The sequence below is a fragment of the Schistosoma haematobium genome, chromosome ZW (genome assembly GCF_000699445.3).
Source record: "Schistosoma haematobium chromosome ZW, whole genome shotgun sequence".
NCBI classification, from domain to species: Eukaryota; Metazoa; Platyhelminthes; class Trematoda; order Strigeidida; family Schistosomatidae; genus Schistosoma; species Schistosoma haematobium.
In genome coordinates this window covers 78,553,482-78,573,229 of record NC_067195.1, presented here as the reverse complement: position 1 = coordinate 78,573,229, position 19,748 = coordinate 78,553,482, and the positions used below count along the sequence as shown (strand labels likewise).

Here is a 19,748-nt window from a genome sequence, read left to right as displayed (position 1 = left end):
TTATAATATTTGATGCTATAGGAGTAAAAACTTACAATTTTTAAAGTCAGTCAGTCAGCTACAACGTAGGACCAGGCACATATATGTATCGGTCCAAGTTGCCATAACTCATTAGCACAACAAGATGGACACCGGATTCATAAAAGTAGTTAATTCAGTGGTGGTAATATATAAAAGAAAGATTGCATATAAGGATATAGTACAGGAAGAAAGAATTAGTTCGTAGAAAGAAAGATATGAAGCGATTCTAATCTCTTAGGTTAAGGGAACACAGAGAGTGTATACACCGACGCTATTGTGACCGATTCTGAGCCATGTCACCAAGAGTCTCCAACCATTGGGTACGATTGTCACGCGGACCCCAACCAAGTAGTCTGCACCTCCCAACATGGCTCAGACTAGAAGTTAGTGACTTCAAGCACTGATGCCACGTTTTGGTTTGGTCGCCCCTAACTTTCTTCCAACCATCTCCAACACCGGTTAGCATCGCACGTCGTGGTAATCGGTGTTCAGGCATACGTAACAAATTGAAATAAACAATATTTTGTATTTGCATATATTTATATATAGAATATTAAAAAAAACAGTAGTGATTATAGTATAATCCAAGTTATTTGGAATAAAAGAATACGGAAAACAAAGTATTTGGAACCACGAAAAAGAACAAACAAATGAAACTGATAGTTATATGTATATATATATTTTAATGCACAAGACGGAAAAAATATGCACCTTATATAAACTAGTGTGATATAAATAAAAGTTAGAATGATAATAATAGTTTTAGTGATACTAATAAATAATTGATTCACTATAGAATATATTATATTGGCAAAATAATCACATCAAATATTTCCTCAAGAAAAGAAGAATACAAAAAAGTTATCATCTTATCGAATACAGTCATATATTCGGATGGTATAATAATTGTTTATGTGTGTACCACAACTTTTCCTCTTTTGAAATATAAGTCCTCCTATCAGTTAACAAAGTTTACTGAAGCATGACTTTTAACCTATTTCTAATGACTTTTTCTCATATATTTTTTTTCTAAAAAGAAGTTATAATTTTAGCTTAAAGAAAGGAGGATATAGTGTCCGTTAAGAGATTGAATAAAAATGAACAACACATACTAACAGAAAAAGAATTGTTTAATTCATTGTAGCACTAACAAAGAATCCAAGTGTTTCACTACACCTGCAATCCTAAACACCAATACGCTGAAATTACATATTAAGAACAAACCTAAAAGAAAAATTTCTTACCTATGGAAAAATATCTGTGTCTAATTCAAAGAAGGAATTGGCTTAAATACTGAACAAGTAGAGTATTACAAGGGAAAATAATGAAACTATAGAACTAGTGAAAACATGTCTTTCTGATCCATGCAAACAAGATAACATCGTGTACATTAAAGTTTTAGAGAAATCTAGTGCAATTTTAACTTTTTTCTGTTTCAACAAAACTTTGCTTATTAAGAAGTAGAACAAAAAAATATAGGTACATATATTGAGAAGAGGGTGAATAGTGAGAAAGTGTCGCCAAAGGAAACAAATTAGTGCTTTAACTCTAAAAAAAAGTACAAATTAGTAATAATCGACAACAACAACAAAATAAATAAAACAGCCGAAATTACTACGTCTAGAAAACTGGGTTTGAGCACACTTGTACAGTGGAATTCAATCAGATAAACACGGACACAAAGTTTGAGATATTATTATAGTAGGAAAAATTGGTCGTTTCAGAATACCATCCAGTTTTTAAGTTCATGTAGAATATTGACGTTTGGCTATTACAACACACACATCCGTAGAGTTTCCACAAACAGTTCAAAATAGGCAATGTAAACATTATTATTATTATTAGTGATACTGCTAATAATAGTAGTGATATATGTAAAACAAAAGATTATGGGAGCTGTTTACTTATGTGGAGGAATAATAATTGAGTGACGCTTGATTCCAGAGGAGCTTGTTTTCCAATAACAAAACAGTCGTGGACGGTAAATATTAACTGAAAAAGGGGAAGAGTAAATGTTAAAAGACCAAAAAATCAAGTATGGATTTGTGTTTGATAGGTATGTAAATGTGGAAGACTTAAGTTGACGAATCCATCGGTTGCCCGTTACCTAATGCATAACCTGTAAAAAATGTACAAAAAACTGGTCGTAAGTAAATTCACGAAGAAAATAAGTAAATGATTAATAGGAATACATACATATACATATCAAGGTTGCTCAACAGTCATTCATTTCCATGTGCTAAGATTTACAATTTGTTTTACTCTCGTGAAATTTATTTTCACCGCAGACCACACAAATGAATTCCAAATTTGATCGCTTTTTACTTTCGCAAACAACATATGAGGGTAATGTACTAACCTTGACGGTTTTCATTTTCACGATAGATTATAAGTTTTCGAAAATGAAACTGACTAGATACAAATGTTTAACATTAATTAGTGGGTCAAAGACAAACCTAAACCAGGGAAACGTATTGTAATTATTGCACAGCTGAAAAATAGGTGACCTGATATCTGACCAAGCCCGTAAAAAATAATAAGCAATACATGAAAGGAGTTTGTTCCAGTTAACTTATAACAGATGCCGGAGTTAGGGTTCTCATCACAAAGTGACATCAACTATAATGTAAGAATCGTTCGTAGCCAAATGAATGAGTTTCGCGCCAATATATACGAGGTACTACCTTAAATCTGATTGGCTCGTCCATAAAAAGTATAGCACAACTTCAAAAACTTCCAGTCTGTTTTGAAAAATCCAAAAATCCTGTCATCAATGTGTTATGTATTTTAGGTCTATTTGTTTTCTACGGTTTTCGTGGAAAACTAATAAATTTCTCATTGGTACTCTAAGATTCGTTATTAGTTATCAGTTTTGTGACGAGTATTAGTCTTTTCAGTAAAGAAATATCGGTAAATTTCGCTGAGCTTTTACATAGTCCTAAACAATTTACAAGCTGTTCATCATTCGATGTCGAATTTAGCACTGAAATCTGATAGTAGTTATCATGAATTTGATTGGTTCGACCGTGCAATATACTTATGCCATAATTCTTAATTATTACCATATAGATGGCAAAAGGCAAAATGAAAAACGGATCACTTACGTTGTGGTCCCCAAATACATAGTTCACCAGCATCATTTACTGAAGCGATCATTGTAGGCAATACAGGATTCCAATGAACACATGTGATTGGATCTCTGTTTCCTGTACCAGGCGATGAATGTATAGGATGACTACCACTACCGACATGCCAAATGTGTATTCGACCATCTTTAAGAAAAATAATTATTTAGACGCAATAATACAGGCAAGCACATGTTCAAAGAGATAAAGGGATCAAATAAATAGAAGTAATTTGCAATATTAATAACAATAGGACATGTAATACACAGTTCAGAAACTTACCAAATATGATGTTCATTATTATTGACCAAAGTTTAATAACTTCCCAAATTATATGTTATGCACAAACTTCCGAGTAAGTTCGGATTACACATAAGATAGACATTTGGTAATGTAACTACGCGGTAGTCACGTAGAGTGTACTAAATGATGAGGTATGCAACTAATTTAACGAAGGTAGAACAACTGCTTGAATTAGGGGGTTCTGGTGATCAAATTAGAAATTAGTGGTTGAAAGTAGTGAGCTATACCATCGCAACTGAACAGTCAACAAGCGTTCAGGTAACAAAATCACATTGTAGCGATGCATATATTAAGTACAGATTGGCTGTTCAGCATTTATTTTATTTGAAGATAACAGGCTTTCTATCTTGTTCAAAATTCAATTAATTCAGATCAACATTGATATGGATATATACAATTTTTTTTTACGTCGGATTTATGATGAATATGATAAACAGTGAATGTAGTTGGTTTAATTCATTTCAATAAATGAACTTCACATAAGAAGGATATCGAAAAGTTTTAATTTTGAGGGATATCCACACAAAAATCGAACATTTAACGTTTAGTTAGTGCATAATATTTTCAAGTGTTCCTTTTTTTTCAAAACGTGACTTATGTACTTTATGTGGTCTTTTCTTCGACAGAAAAAACAACCCACTTATTTCATAGTATAGTCGTAAAAATATTTTAAACTTCTCTCATATACACCATATGTGAGTTTACAAAAGTTAGAGTTTCATGCTACCCAACAATACTTGAACCAGGATCTAAACTTAATTTCATCATTAAACGTTCGATTCAACTAGGAGACTCCCCCTGTGAAAAATATGTAGTTTTAGCAAAGAATATATATAAGTTATCAGTAGGGGGATTTACGGAATACTATTGAAATTACGAACCAAAAACCCAGGAGCAATGGACAGCTGTTTAGTATGAGCATCCACAACCCTACCGAGGAACGAACACAGAACCATTAGGCCTCATGGGGAGAGCCTAACTATTAGACTACTGACCTGGTATCTGATGGCATTGATGTCTAACTTTAATCGATCCCCGATATTGCGCGCTCACTAATGACTACCTTCAAGATAAAAATTTCGGGAGTTTTAGTCAGAAGCTGTGATCAGCGTATGGAAAATGCGGCAGGTACCTACTGATGATCATGCAATGCCAGAATTAACTGAAGTTAGACGTGTAAACCCTAGATAATTGGTTTAAAGCCTATGCTCTCGCCGCAAGACCTGAAGGTTTTGGGTTCGATCTTCGGTGGGGTTGTAAACACACACTGCTTGAGGAGCCACATAATAGAATTGAACAGATGCTCAATGCATCCGGGTTCTTAATGCTTATCTAACTTAGGTTGGTTTGTGATCTTAATGACATAATCTAGTTGAGTCAGCAAATGCTAAATGATAAAAAGTTACGTAGAACATGAAACAGAAAATAATGGATTTCATGTGGGTTAAACATGTATATATCTGTATATTTATAAGGTCATATAAATTAAAGATAATACTAACTGTATGTGCACGTATGTATTAATTTTGCAGTAAGCATATAGTGTCAGTTGACAAATCATAGTCATGTGAATACAGTATGAAACAGAAAAATGTTAAGTACTAGTAGTAGTAGTAATAACATAATGTAATGTACATGTTTCATAATAAGGGAGGGAAGAGTGGACAAACATAAAAACAGAAAGGAAATACTTCATGTATTGGATGACCCTGAACGAAGATCAATATCTGTGTAAGCGAAAACAACACCTATTTTGTAGTTTATGAATAGTACAAACGAATGATTCATTTTACTCGACCATAAGGAAAAACTGAATTCAATGAAATTAGATTGTTACACATAATTTACAAAACAGTCTTTCCAAATTCACTTTGAAAATGTGAAATTCTACAGTTGAGGGTCGTGTTGATCGAATAATTTTAAGTTCTTATATTGATCAGAATACATAAATGGTCATCATTCTTTCTTTCTACCAAGTGATTTTTTCTTTCTGTACTATATCCTTATACACAATCTTTCTTTTATATATTACTACCATTGTAGTAACTACTTCTATGAATTTGGTGTTAATAATTCGGTGCTAATAAGGTGTGGCAACTTGGACCGATGCATATATGTGCCTGGTCCTATGTTGTAGCTGATTGACTAGCTGAAATGATCATCACTGTTGCATTTACGTTATCAATATTAATTAAAGTCAAATGATATTAAACAATAAAATCAGTCAGTAATATGCAACATAGAACCTGACACTAATGTATATCGGTTTAAGTTACCATATCACTTTAGAATATTGAGATGAAAATACCAAAACAAGTATCAGAGTAATAGAAGATATTCGGTATAGACGATGCCTGTAAACTGGGATGAATTCTGTAGTTATTATTTTCAGAATATATTATTGTTATCATATGATTCGAGAAGAAAAAATGAATCCTCTTAAAACCCAAAGAATGACAAAGAGTAAATTCATCTGCGCTAATGTAACCAATTCTGAGTGATATTATCTAACGTCTCCAGCCATTTGTTACGACAATCGCACAAACTCCAGTCAGGTAAAACAAACTTAACAACATAGCTCATTTCAAAAAGTAGAGTAGAACCATAGTATTTTATCAGCATTTATTATTGACAGATAATTAGACGCGTTGGTTATGGAATAAACAACATTTGCAACTGATTAAATCATGATTTCTGTGACTTCAAAATAAGCCATAATGTCCAGTAGCTTACAAATAAATACATTCACGAAAATTCAGTATCTTCATTGTGTCCTAGGTGATCAGATTTTAAATAAATAAGGGTGATAAACTCTGCGAAAAAAGGTAATGATTAAAAAGTGTTACTAGAAATGATTTTTCTAAGTAATTTATCTTATTTAACAGCTAAGAAATAACAATCTTGGCATGTGAATTGATGATTATAATTTCATACATTAAAGTATACCAGAACTCGTGCAGTCAAAACACATAGGGAATGGAACAGGTATCATTCATAAAACCGCATGATCATTGCAAATTAAGCGAATTCGGGAATATGAACAATTGAATTCCAAAATATTTTTCTGTTCAATATACTTACATCCAACCTACTGAGTTGTAACATCAAAATACAATTCATTTTTCTTTTGTACAATAGGTGATTTATTTGATGTAACCATTGATATATCAAGGTATAGTTACTCAAGAATAAGTCAAATCGAATAAGCTCAATTATTCAGTCGCTAAGATATGAAATTTACGCGAAAGTTGGATCATTGAATTCATATCTAGTCAGCAAGCCAGTCACAACGTAGAACCTGGTACGTATGTACATTGATCCGAGTTGTCATACCCTATTAGTACAGAGAGATGAAATTGTCAGACTGAATCCCAGAATAGTAGAAGTAGTAACAGTATTAGTGGTGACTGAAAACATACGATTCAAGAAAATATATCTTAGTGAAGCGAAAACAAAAGTTATGAGGAATTAAAGAGCTAAGAATGTGGGTGAAGAAAAAGAACAGATGTACCTGAACCATTGCAAATGATTCTGAGCCATGTCAATCAGAGTCTCTAACCATTGATTAAGATAATTACGTAGACCCCGACCAGGTAGTCAAGACCTATTAACGTGGTTCAGTACACTTTCCAATAACTTTATGGACTGATAACATGTTTTGGTTTGCTCGCCCATAGCTTTCTTTTAACCTACTTCTACACCGAAGATCATCCTTCGAGGTAGGTGGGCATATGTAACATATGTCCCAAACACCTCAGTGTTGGGGTGATCCAGAAAATTTCTTGCAAAAGACAAGCAAGGATCTGGAAACATTAAAAAGCATTTCATCCAATCAGCGTTCAATTGAAGTTTTAGCCAGAAACATCAAGGAAGTGAAACGTCACATGTAGAGGTCCTGATTGGCTGATTGCTATACTTCTACTAGGTTTAGTAGCATTCCAGAATCTTCGAGAAACCCAAGGACATATAAAAATACTATAAAAACCCTATATTTTCTGTGCTAAAATGAACCATTGGAGTAAAGTATTTCTCGCATACTTTGCGCCTTCTCTCTCGTGTTCAGGTCGCTGTATAGTTCTAGCTTGGGGGTTACAGAATAGCTAAGGAAACGAATATAGCGTTCAATTTGCAAGACTGATCACTTAGTTGATGAAGACTTACTACATCATCAACCGACTTACCATCCTACTACCTTATTGCTAACCCAGGCATGGCTTAACTCCGTGATCCAAAAAATACACGAGCAATGCTTCGAAAACACCTATGATCGACTCCTAGTGCCCATGAATATCCTCTCTTCTTAATGGCCATGTCTCTCACCTATAAAGTAGAGCGGAGCGGATTGCTGCACAGTAAACTCATCTTTTGGTTGGTATATGGATATCTCGCCTGCGCTATAAGCGAACGTCCGGCGCTCTAACCGGGTTGGCAGACATGGAGAATTCACCTAGGGGAGTTGAAAAACCCTCATTCCAAACTATTGGTGCACACGGGCTCCAGTATCCTGCGGGAACAAATGGAGTATGAACCAATCGTTGGTCACCGGTTACCATGGGATTGCATCTCCTTACGTTGCTCCACTGCCTTGTGGATCAGACCTTCAGGTCGAAGGCTCCGGGTGTGGCTCCTCTAAGAAAACCACCTGTTTCGGTTTGGACACCCGGTCAGTATCACAGCCCTCAAACATATCGAATGAGATTTGTGTGGCGCATATGTATTTGGTGCCTCCTTGTACCAATATCTATGTGTTAAAATAAATAAATAAAAACATAAGTTGGCAAAAACCATCATCTATTTAGAAACGCAAAAAAAATTTCCCGTAAGATTGTATTCAACAACGAAAAAACAAACCACAACTTACTTTCACTTCCTGTAGCTACAAAATCTTCATTAGCTCCACCAAATGTAGAATACAAACGAAAAGTATCTTGTTTATGTCCAACAAATCGTTGTAGAATAGCACAAGCTTCTAAATCCCATAAATGTAATCCCTTTTTTATGTTCAATTTAAGAAAAAAAGAAGTAAATAATTAGAACAAAATTAATAGTGTTTTGTATGTGATGTAAAAAACATTTAACAGAAAATACAATATTAAATAAGTGAAATAGTACATATTATCTTTTGTCAATTAAAAATCAGCTTTCTCATTACTGTTTCTATAGTTGTTGTTTTACAGAGATAGATATTCATGATTATTGATTGAAAGGAAAAAGTAATTTTGTTTGAAAAGATATGAACCAAGGCAAACAGGTGACCCATTACATAACATCATGTCAGATGTAAGTAAATAGCTCAGATGAATTGAATAAAACACTGTTTGAAGCAAACTAGCATTAATTAATTTAGAAAACATTATAAAAGTAGTTTTAAAGTGACATTTTTCTAACCAAAATCTTATTGATAAAACTATGAGATAGAATTATTATTATTATCAAAGTGAGAATCTTCAATACCAAAGTCAAGGCAAATCTACTGTATGGAGCTGAAACTTGGAGAACCACAACAACCACCATCAAGAAGGTACAAGTATTTATAAATAGCTGTCTTCGCAAGATACTCAACATCCATTGGCCGGATACCGTCAGCAACAGCCTTCTGTGGGAGAGAACAAATCAGCTTCCAGCTGAAAAAGAAATTAGGAAAAGACGATGGAAATGGATAGGACATATATTACGCAAACCATCAAACTGCATCACGATACAAGCCCTAACTTGGAATCCTGAAGGAAAGCGGAAAAGAGGAAGGCCAAAGAACACATTACGTCGAGAAATAGAAGCAGATATGAAAAGGATGAATAGGAACTGGAAGGAGCTGGAAAGGATTGCCCAGGACAGGGTTGGATGGAGAATGCTGGTGAGTGGCCTATACTTCTTCACGGGGAGTAACAGGCGTAAGTAAGTAAGTAAGTAATGAGATAGAATAAGAAATCATTCAAGAATATATGAGAAAATTAGTTATTATGAATAAAATCAATGAAGAGTTCCATATTATGATGAAATAGTTGTTAAATATTTCCTAGTTCTAAATACTATGGCAACTCGAACTGATGTACGTACGTACGAAGTTCTACGTTGTTATTGACTGAAATAATATCTAAATTGATGTTAATCTGTGATGAAAATTATCTACGAATTAAATGAAGAATATGCAAGTTTAAAATAGGATTTAATTGTTGATCAAAACTATTAGTAGATTATGAATCTTTAATAACTTATATGGTTGAGACATGTTACATAAGTCTGAACATCAAAACTAGGTTAACTTTATATCTATGACCAAGCTAAAAGTATTTGCCGACAGAATGGATAACAAACTTTGAATTGATCACTTTATTTTTCTATTAAAAAAATGACAATAAAATCTTATGATCAATCTAATTTCAGCATCTGAGACCAACGCACAAACACAATAACGTTTATGAGAATATGTATATATTTAAGTATAAAAACATGTTTTGATAAATACATATACAAAAAGCATAATTAAAATCAGGCGCAGGGTAAAGTCAGTAGCTTAAGATCACATCTTTTGGTTGAGGGTTGATGATGGTGCCTGGCTCTCTTCTAGACCAAAGCAAATGAAAAGAGAGATTCAAACTAAGCAACATTATCAGAGGAAATAGATCCCTTTAATCATTGCTCTACATTTAAACACATTTAAATAACTAGGTAATATCAATAGACTTTATAATTAAAATGTACATCAAAGCTAACCTATCTGGTAAATGAGTTTCATTACTGTTGTGGATGCGGAGGAATAGACCAATAATTATGATGTTAAGTCCAATGGTGTCCTTGGACTTTAAATGGACATTTCCTATTGGTCGATATTTGTTCACTTGTTGAATATTGTACAAAATGTTGTTTTCTATTTTTATGGTACGATGTGGTATGCTTGATTGGTATATAAACAAAGTATGTTTGAAATATAATGATTCATAACTCAGAGGCTGTGACTTGTGTTTCTTGACTCAACTGGCGGGGACAGACAGCGAAGCAGGGCCAATCAGGGCACTAGGTCGTCCGTACGCGTTTCCGTGTCACTGTAATCGATCGATCGATATAAACGCTGCTTATCAAAACCTGCAGTCACACACGTTACAACAATTACTTTTTTAATCTTCAAGCTACCACAATGTTTTAGTATAAAACACAAATAAATCACAACTTATGTTGCCTTCCCATCTCTCGTTAAAATTAACGACTAAGTGTACTCAGTAATTTTTGATCATTATTATTATTATTTTGTTACATTTCTCAGTGAGCAGTGACATCAAGTGTATGAAGTAAAAAAAACAACAACAACAAACAGATCCATTTACTCATGAAAAGTGTCAACTGATAAATTACAATTTAGTAACCTTTAATTATTAATCATCAGAAGGGGTTTTGTGGAGATTTTGGAAATTTCACTGATTGAAATCATGAGTCAATTGAAGCTAGATCACCATGGAAAACTTAGAAGCACTGGACGGCCGTTTCGTCCTAGTATGTGACTCCTCAGCAGCGCGCATCAAGTTGTGACATAGTAACTCACTGATGACGATGGTGGATGTGTCGCTCAATTTCGTGGATTAGTTGAAGCTAGAAATTAATACCGTTGGATGCGATATTCGAACGTAGGACCTGTCAGTCTCGCGTCAGGCGCTTAACCAACTAGACCACTGGGCCGGCTGTCATCCAACGGTGTTAATGTCTAACTTTAACCAATCCATGAAGTTGCGCCACCGTACACCATTGTCTTTAGTGAGTTGATATCTCACAACAGACCTCGTTGAACTCCACCGGTAACGGCTTCTCACCAGAACTCCAGGAGTATCTCTTGAAGTCAGTCACTAGTGAGCAGATGATTATTATCAGAAAGGGTTTTGTTGAGATTTTAGAAATTTCACTGATTATTATTAATCAGTTCAAGCATGTGTAACTTATACAAAAGAATAAAAGTACTTTAGCGGTTATATTTAATAACTAAAATTTTAAAATCTGTAGAAGTACTTCTATCAGATAAATATATATTGTGCATTATAATGTGGTTGGCCAAAAATGATCCAAAAAAATAATATTTTCTATTAAATAGTAGTATGTTAGTGAATAAGTCGAATTGATGCAATGCAAGTTTAATGTATCAGATCATAATCCATAAAAAACAAGGTTAAATTTGTATATTGCAGATTTCCATTTTCAATATTAAGTGTTTAAAACATAATCATACACACACACACACACACACACTTAAGATCTTATATATAATAAATGTATACATTCACATGTTAACCACTTACAATGGAATTGATTTTCTAGAATACAACAAAACAACCGATGAAATATCTGAATGAATGTATAATGTGAGCATGTATATGTTCAATTATAAAACTTAATAATTTACGTTCATTGTTGAATAGAAAACTGTTAAAATAAGTTTATTCCACTTGAGAAGAGTTTAGACTGAAAAGGAAAAAAAGTAGAGAACTTGATACTTAGCCTCATATCCATTGACCAGATATCATCAGTAACAACCGACTTGCAGAAAACAAACCAGTATGTAACTGAAGAGGAATTTCAGGAAAGACGATGAAGGTGGACAGGACAAACATTGAGGAAACTATCGAACCATCAAAAAATTATATCATATAGTAAACCCTAACTTGGAGTCCTCAAGATAAAAGGAAAAGAGGAAGACCAAAAAAACACGTTGCGATGGGAGTCAGGGGTAGATACCAAAAGAATGAATAGCATTTGACAACAATCAGAAAGTCCAGGATAAATGTGGTTGAAGAATCCTGGTAGGTGGTCTATATTGCACGAAGCCTAATTAAGTTGATGACGATGAAGCATTTAGGATGTAAACGCTTGCGTTTTACCCTTCTGCTGCATCCCAAACCCATCTACCAGATTCAGTATCATCAACTTTGAATAACCTAACTATTAATATCGTGACTTTCATATCTTTTGCTACTTTACGATGGATAATAAAATTCATGAATGATGCACAGAAGTTTCAGTGAACAAGCTTCCGAACACTTTCGATGTGGTCACTGACTGTGATGAGACTAGATTTCCTGACGTCGCTCCATTGTCTTGAGGGTTTGACCTCTAGTCAAAGGCTCAATGAGTGGTCGATCCCTTAAAAATCATCTGGTTCGGTCTTGGAGTCGGGGTAGTATCAACGCCCACACAAAAATATGGTAATGAATAATTATGAAGAAAATGTTCTATCGCTCCGCCACTCTACTCTTTAAAACGACATTCGTAATCATTTTATTACATGCTAATTTAGTTTGTATTGCTTCAACTTTCTATTCTTTTTTATTTTCATTCTATTTACAGCTCAACTTTATTCGGAGTTCTAACCCATCTAAACGGTCTTAAATTGCTGGACTATCGGTTTTATGAATGCTGTCATTGATTAAGGGATCTGATAGTTCCCCTAATTTTACGCATGTCATTTATACCTACTTCACTCGATGTTTGTACTTTGATGCATGTCGGAGAGCTGATAGGTTTAGCTGCCCTTGCAAAAACCTTTTCAGTCTCCGCATACACACCGATGAAACAAAGATGAGTTCTACAAATAATCAAACCAATAACTTACGAAAACGCATTCGACAAATATTATGCTGTTAGCTCGAGAGATTTGAATGATAAATTCAGGTGTCTAGATATAGACGAGAAACGGTTGGATAGCTAATTAGGACGTGATGGCTACAGACCAGAAAACGGTGACTTTAACGTACGGCTTTGTCGGTCAAACACAACGTAGGATCTGGTACATGCGTACAGTTTAAGTTACCACACCTCATTGGCACAGAGAGATGAAATTGTTTGGAGAAACCTCAGAGTAGTAGAAGTAGTAAGAGGATTAGCGGTAATAAGAGGTTCGGCGTCGAAGATACAATTCGAGCAGAAAATATAATTTGGTGAAATCAAAAGATTATGAAGAATTTATAAACTTAAGATCTAATAGAAAATAAACTGTTTCTTTCCAGAGCCACAGTCAACGCCAATGTGCTATTGAGAGTCTCCCTTTTGCAACACAAACCCGGGTTTGGACTGGTCGTATTGCAACCAGCTACGGCTGACATGAATACGTACAAGATTGTTGCTCCTTTTAGAACACCTATCTGGTCTATGATCATTCCACAGTTTGTTGAACAAGTAGTTATTACCTGATCCTAGCTAACAATCAATAAATGGCTCACGTTTTCAGGAATTATATTTTCTTGGTCAAATGTCTACTGGCGCGTAATGTAATTAATCGAGGAAATATAATTCATGAAAATATGGTGGACATACTAAAGGAAAATTTAGTTATATACCAATAATCAATAAAAGAGAGAAGAGTAATCGAAAAATAATTTGTTTATGATAAACTTTATCATGCGGGACCATAATTGATTCATACTTTCATAGAAGGAAAAGAAAATCATTCACATTGGAGATAAGTGAAAGAAAAGCCATTAAAATATTGATATAAGTTACTTTATGATAATAATAGTGATAAAGAGTGTAGAGTAAATAATAATGAGAATCACTATCGTGATATTCCTTGGTTAGTTAGCTGACGAACATTTTCAAATAGTGTTCAATATTCGATTCTAAAAAAGTAGACTTACATTTTATCAAGAGATAAGGTAGCATCTAATTAATGGTGGATTGTAAAATTTCATGAATTATCAACTAGGTTAATATAAATTTAACCTTCAATCTGGTCAGTTTCTTTTTGATGTACTGCGATGTGAAGCGTGTGTGTGTGTGGACGATTTGGACTAGTACATGTTACTTGTCCTATACCCCAAGTTATAAATAACTGACTGAAGTGACTATTTATGGAATTGATTATGAAAAGAGAGATTATATCATTGTAGGTGAAGTGAGGTTCAAATCTGGAACTTATTAACTGAAATTTGAACAATTTAACCCAATGAAATAGATAAAATGAAACGGTCACGCTATAAAACAACGTTTTGTTTTGTGAATGGATACAAAAATTGCATAACTCAACACCTAATGCCTCTTTCTATCAGATATATCTGATTGATTACTCTTAACAATTTATAACAATCATATATTCTTATTGAGAAAGATGAAGTTGCAGTATAAATATTGATCATTTAAGGAATTTTAGACAAAAATCCAAAAAAATTAGTTGTGTACTCTATATTAGTGTAATCACATAACTATTCACATGTTAACTGGAAATATTAAAATTTCTTTATATCACTTCATTTTTCCCCCACAGTTTCTACTAAACTAATTTATGATTAAAATAACAGTTAATTTTAGTTCCTTTTATAAACAAGAAAATATAAATTACTGACTGATTGAACTTACCATTTTATGTATAGTAAGAAGTGCCATAGTTCCTGAGCGTGAAATCATAATTGATTGAACAGGATGAGTTTCTTTAAAAAGAGTTCTATGATCTATTAAGCCATAATTACTGCCATTTGTAGACAGGCTACTAGCATGAGCATTTGTAGTTGTACTGGTTGTTGATGTAGAAAATCCAGTCGCTGGTAGAGATGCTGAAACTGTAGTCGGATTAATTGGAGATCCAGTAGTAGTACCAATAGTAGAAGTAGATGTACTCACAGTGGAGCCAATATTTGTTACGGAAACAGATGAACGACCTGTAGCTACTCCACTATTATCAGGTGATGTAGACACTGTTAACATTGTTGTACCACTGGAGACAGAATGAACTTGACGACTGTTTACACTGGCTAACGCGGCAGCTGCAGCAGCTAAAGCTCGTACACCTGTCGGATTGGTTGTTACTGAACTAGAAGTACCAACTGGAGTAGTTGCATAAGAAGCTGAAGTTCTATCCAAAGGAGCACCGAATAAAATAGTTAGACTACTACCAGTAGTGCCTAGACTATTTGCACCAGATGATGATACAACTGTGTATGGATTTGAACCATGCAAAGAACCAGCTGGATGCAATATAGGCTGAAGACCTAATTGAGCTTGCAAACCCTGAGTTGTGGGTGGTCCAAGACGAGTTAAACTGACAGGCAGTATAGGCATATCCAACAAAATACCCGCTGAAACAGTAATAATCAATAGTTACGAAACTTATATAACTCACCAGTTACGGAGATAGAACTACAGTAACCGAAAATTCATTAAATTTTCAAAAATTTGACTAAAATCAGTTGAAAAGAATTTAGTGGCCCCTGATTGAAAATTTCAAACGGGGGGGGGTACCGATGAATCAGGTGCTATGACAACTGTATCCTGATTGATTCCTACGGACACTAAAACTTCAAAAATGCGCTTCATGTTGTATCATTGTCAGATAAAGCAGAAACAAACCTTTGACTTTCTTTTGTCTTCTGAAAAGTTTGGGAGCGGGTAAAATGTCATTGAGGTCATATCAAAAGTTCATTTAGAAAGTATTTTGAGTTCCATGAGCTTGTTGCATAGCTAGAAACGAGTCATCACATTAGGAGATTCTACTACATTTTGACTGTAAATTTCTCATGATTGTTATGGTCGGGATCTTCAAAAACTGATGAATATGTTGGATCTACATGTGAAGTACGGTTTGATGATACAATACATTGTCTTGAGTAAACTAAACATTCATACTAATTAGTCACATTTCAACAAGAGAAATAAAAAGGAGCTTGAGTATATGCTGACAATTTTGAAGGATATATATATAAACATTGTTGCTACCGTTACAGTATAGGACATTACTATTACTATCATAACATGGAAAGATCTTAAGCCCACACAAACCTGACGATATTAATCAGTTATAAAGAGCTGATTCATCATAAATCCGAATACAGTTGTAAAACCGGTCATTATTATCTTGTTGTATTTGACATTCTAACGATAGATACCAGATATATGAAATGGACATTTTTCAACTTGAGAATATCAGCGAGGAGAGGTCGTTTACAAATCATACTCAAGCGTTAAGTAAAAAACGCGTTAAAACCAATAAATCACATAGACATAAAATGATTAAAGTTTATGTACATCAATTCAATACAAAATAGTTGATTTAACAGTAAAGGATCCGGAAAACTAATATTCCAAATAACATGGCGTATAGTTGTATTATGGTTTGTTCACTGTCAAGTGCATCAGAATTCCGTGGTACGACCGAAACTGAGGAGAGTCTGTTCCCCTTCTCGAAATGTTCTCACATGGCTACACATATATAGCCTCTGCCAGGGAGATACTACTTGCTGCCTTCTCGCGGCATTACTGTTGTTTACGAAATCGAGAAGACGAAAAGAGAATGTCCGCCGATTAAACCGGGTTGGTTGTTACGAAAGATCCAACCCAGGAGAGCTAAAAAACCATGGATCCAAACCAATGTTCCATATGGGACCCGGAATTCTGGGGAGAACAATGGCGTTTGAACCTAATCTTGGTTACCGACTATCATGGAACATCATCTGCTAATGTTTATCCACTGTCTTGTGGTTTAGACCTCTGGGTCAAACGTTCGGGGAGCAGATCCCTAAGAAAACTACCTGTTTTGCTTTAGGGACTCGGACGGTATCCCATCCCAGTCAGTCACAACGTAGAACTTGGTACCGCATGTACATCGGTTGTTGTTGTCATAGCCCGTTAGCACGGAGACGAAATTGTCAGGTGAATTACCAAAATAGTAGAGGTAGTAACAAACTGAATGATAACTATTTTGTGTGGCACATATATTTTGGTGCTATTCTGTACCAATGTTTGTGTTTAAACAAATAAATACAGATTTTGATAATCCACTATGATTTTTCAAAATTATGTGCTGATGAATCTGGTATCTAGGAAAACAATGAAAATCTCACTATTAAATCATCCAGTTCAGAGAATATAACACCTAAACTCTCATCCTGAGCTATAGATATTCTCCAATATATTGACTATTATTTGATTGGATACTATTTGTAATGCTTACGTGGTAATGTAGAAGAGCTTGATGTATACGCCAGACTTGTTGATCCTTGATATGCACCAGATTGTTGATACCATGAAGATAAATTACCAGTTAATGTTGATGCCGGATTTGTTGTTGTCATAGGATTCGACGATTGTAATAAACGTTGTTGTTGTTGTTGTGCTAATCGTGCAACAGCTAATGCTGTCGCTACACCAGGATTTTCTCCTGTAGTACTTGTGGCAATTACACTATTATTGTTATTATCACTACTATCACTACTTCTAACATTACCCGGATTAGTTGTACCAGTGCTAGCTGATGTAGAAATATTAACTGAAGTTGGAGCACCTGGTGCACTCCCACTTGAACATAAATAGGCAGCTAATGCTGATGCAGTAGTAGTACTGATACTACTACTGCTAGTAGTAGTTGTTGTTGTTGCGATAGTTGTACTGGTTGTAATCTCCTCACCAGGTGCATGAGCAAAAGATGAAGCAGACAGAGTCGAAATGGTTACAGTCGATATAGATGTGGTACTAGTTTCATGTGGTGTGGTGACTGTACTTAGTGGTATGTCAGCAGTATCCGCTGTAGTATTTGTATTATTAGATGACGTATTTGAACAAACTAAACCAAATCTAAATAATCGAATTCTATGTAGGCTATCTGCAACTAACAATTGGTCAATTTGATTTTCTGAACGATTATTCACTGCATCGTTTGTCGAACCATTTTGAAGTAATCCATTTGCTGGCGAATCTGGTGCACCTGGAGTAGATCTATCTGGTGGGGGGTTAACTTGGACAGATTCTGTGCCATTAGGCAAAAGCATACTTGGTATCGGTGGGAATATAGCCGCCATACTTTGTACACGATAACCTTCAACCACGGCAAGTACACGACCCTGATCTTCCGTATCCTAGTAACAATAAGTATACAAAAAAGAACAGACTAATATGAAGTTTAAAAACTTACAAGAAACATGGCACAATAGTACAGTCGCTCAGTACTAATGATGGGTGTTAAAATAGCTAAAGACTGATTGTTAGAACAAAAATAAATAGCAAGCTAAAGGTCCAAGTTAGCAGAGATCACGCATTAAAAAGTACCACATCTATCTCATCTATCAGCAAACAAATAATAATAAGTATTTGCCTTTAAATCGTTAGGTCGTGGGTGAGAACCCCTCACTTATTTCGGTCCGACCAGACAGGATAGTACCACTAGTGTTCATATACAGACACTGTAATTCAAAGCTAAGTACAAAAACGTTTACTTGATAAATGAGTTATAGCAAATACTTATAATACAAACAGATGATACCTCACACGTTGTGTTCAACAATATTCTATCAGATTTTGAATGAGTAGCGGGAAAAGATGCGTAATATAACGAACAGATTTTGAAATTTATTTTATAAAATATTCGTGAAGTTAACCAGTCTTACAAACTTACCATTACATAGAAGCTCCCTTTCAAACCACCAAAAGCTAGTTTACGACTATCAGAGAAAAATGAGGCGGTTGAATAGACATCTTCATCGTTTACCTTCTGGCTGCATAATTGTTGACCACTGAATACATCGAATACTAGAACGGAACTTTGTTCTTCTCCACAACAGGCTGCCAATCTGATAAAAAGAAAATGAGCTATTCAAGTGAAGTTTGAGTACAGGACAGTCGTTGATTTATGAAATATTCATGACCTACTATGAGCGGACAACAGGCTTAGAAAACGTTTATGTCCTTTTAAAAGGACGAACAAACAGAAAGAACGATTAAAATCACGTAAGATTTAAGTGACACGATTTACAAGACTTCAATGAGTATATTGCTGTCATCACTTCTAATCAACATTATTTCCCACTGTAAAATTATACTATATCATGGAACTTGATAAGTGAGCTAACACAACTAGATGACATGTTTTCTAATCGGCTAGTACATAATCAAAGAGATGGATTTACCCATGAGAGCTGGAAGAAAAATATCCCTGGAGCCTTTTGTAGGATAAAAGTATATATTTTATGGATGATAGCAAGGTGTTGATGTTGTGACACATAAAAATTAATCGCTATGAAAACAGACAAATGTTAATGTGATGTTATGACAATTCACTAACTTTAAAAGAGTGATAGATTGAGATTAATAAAGATATAAATGAATCAATCCCTAGTTATGTTAATCAGAGTGTAAAGTCATTGAGTGATTCATAACTAGGGACTTGAGAAAAGACCGTCAGTGACTCCATAGTTTGATATCTCCTTGGTCTAGCTGGTCAGAAGTGTATAGAAATAAAATTTACTTTGGCAGATACAGTAGATTTTTCAAATTTCGAAAAACTAACGTCATCCATTGTTGGTGATATATCACCTATCTCAACACAAAACATGTATTAGG

At 34.6% G+C, this 19,748-nt stretch overlaps 1 protein-coding gene across 3 annotated transcripts in view; it reads right to left on the bottom strand.

Moving 5' to 3' along the window:
- Positions 1 to 542: 542 nt before the first annotated feature.
- Positions 543 to 19,748, bottom strand: part of WDR26_1 (WD repeat-containing protein 26) — a 30,951-nt gene continuing 11,745 nt past the window's right edge. Inside the window, exons 6-11 of one of the 3 annotated variants that reach the window (XM_051212381.1) lie at positions 18,805 to 18,979; positions 17,368 to 18,268; positions 14,781 to 15,496; positions 8,311 to 8,440; positions 3,126 to 3,293; positions 543 to 2,140 (exon numbers count right to left, since the gene is read on the bottom strand). In XM_051212381.1, the coding sequence (XP_051072563.1) occupies positions 2,097 to 2,140; positions 3,126 to 3,293; positions 8,311 to 8,440; positions 14,781 to 15,496; positions 17,368 to 18,268; positions 18,805 to 18,979 (2,134 nt within the window). In that variant the 3' untranslated portion in view covers positions 543 to 2,096. Of the gene's footprint in view, positions 15,497 to 17,367; positions 18,269 to 18,804; positions 18,980 to 19,748 lie in introns of all 3 variants that reach the window. The other 2 variants (XM_051212380.1, XM_051212382.1) reach the window with 2 other exon arrangements.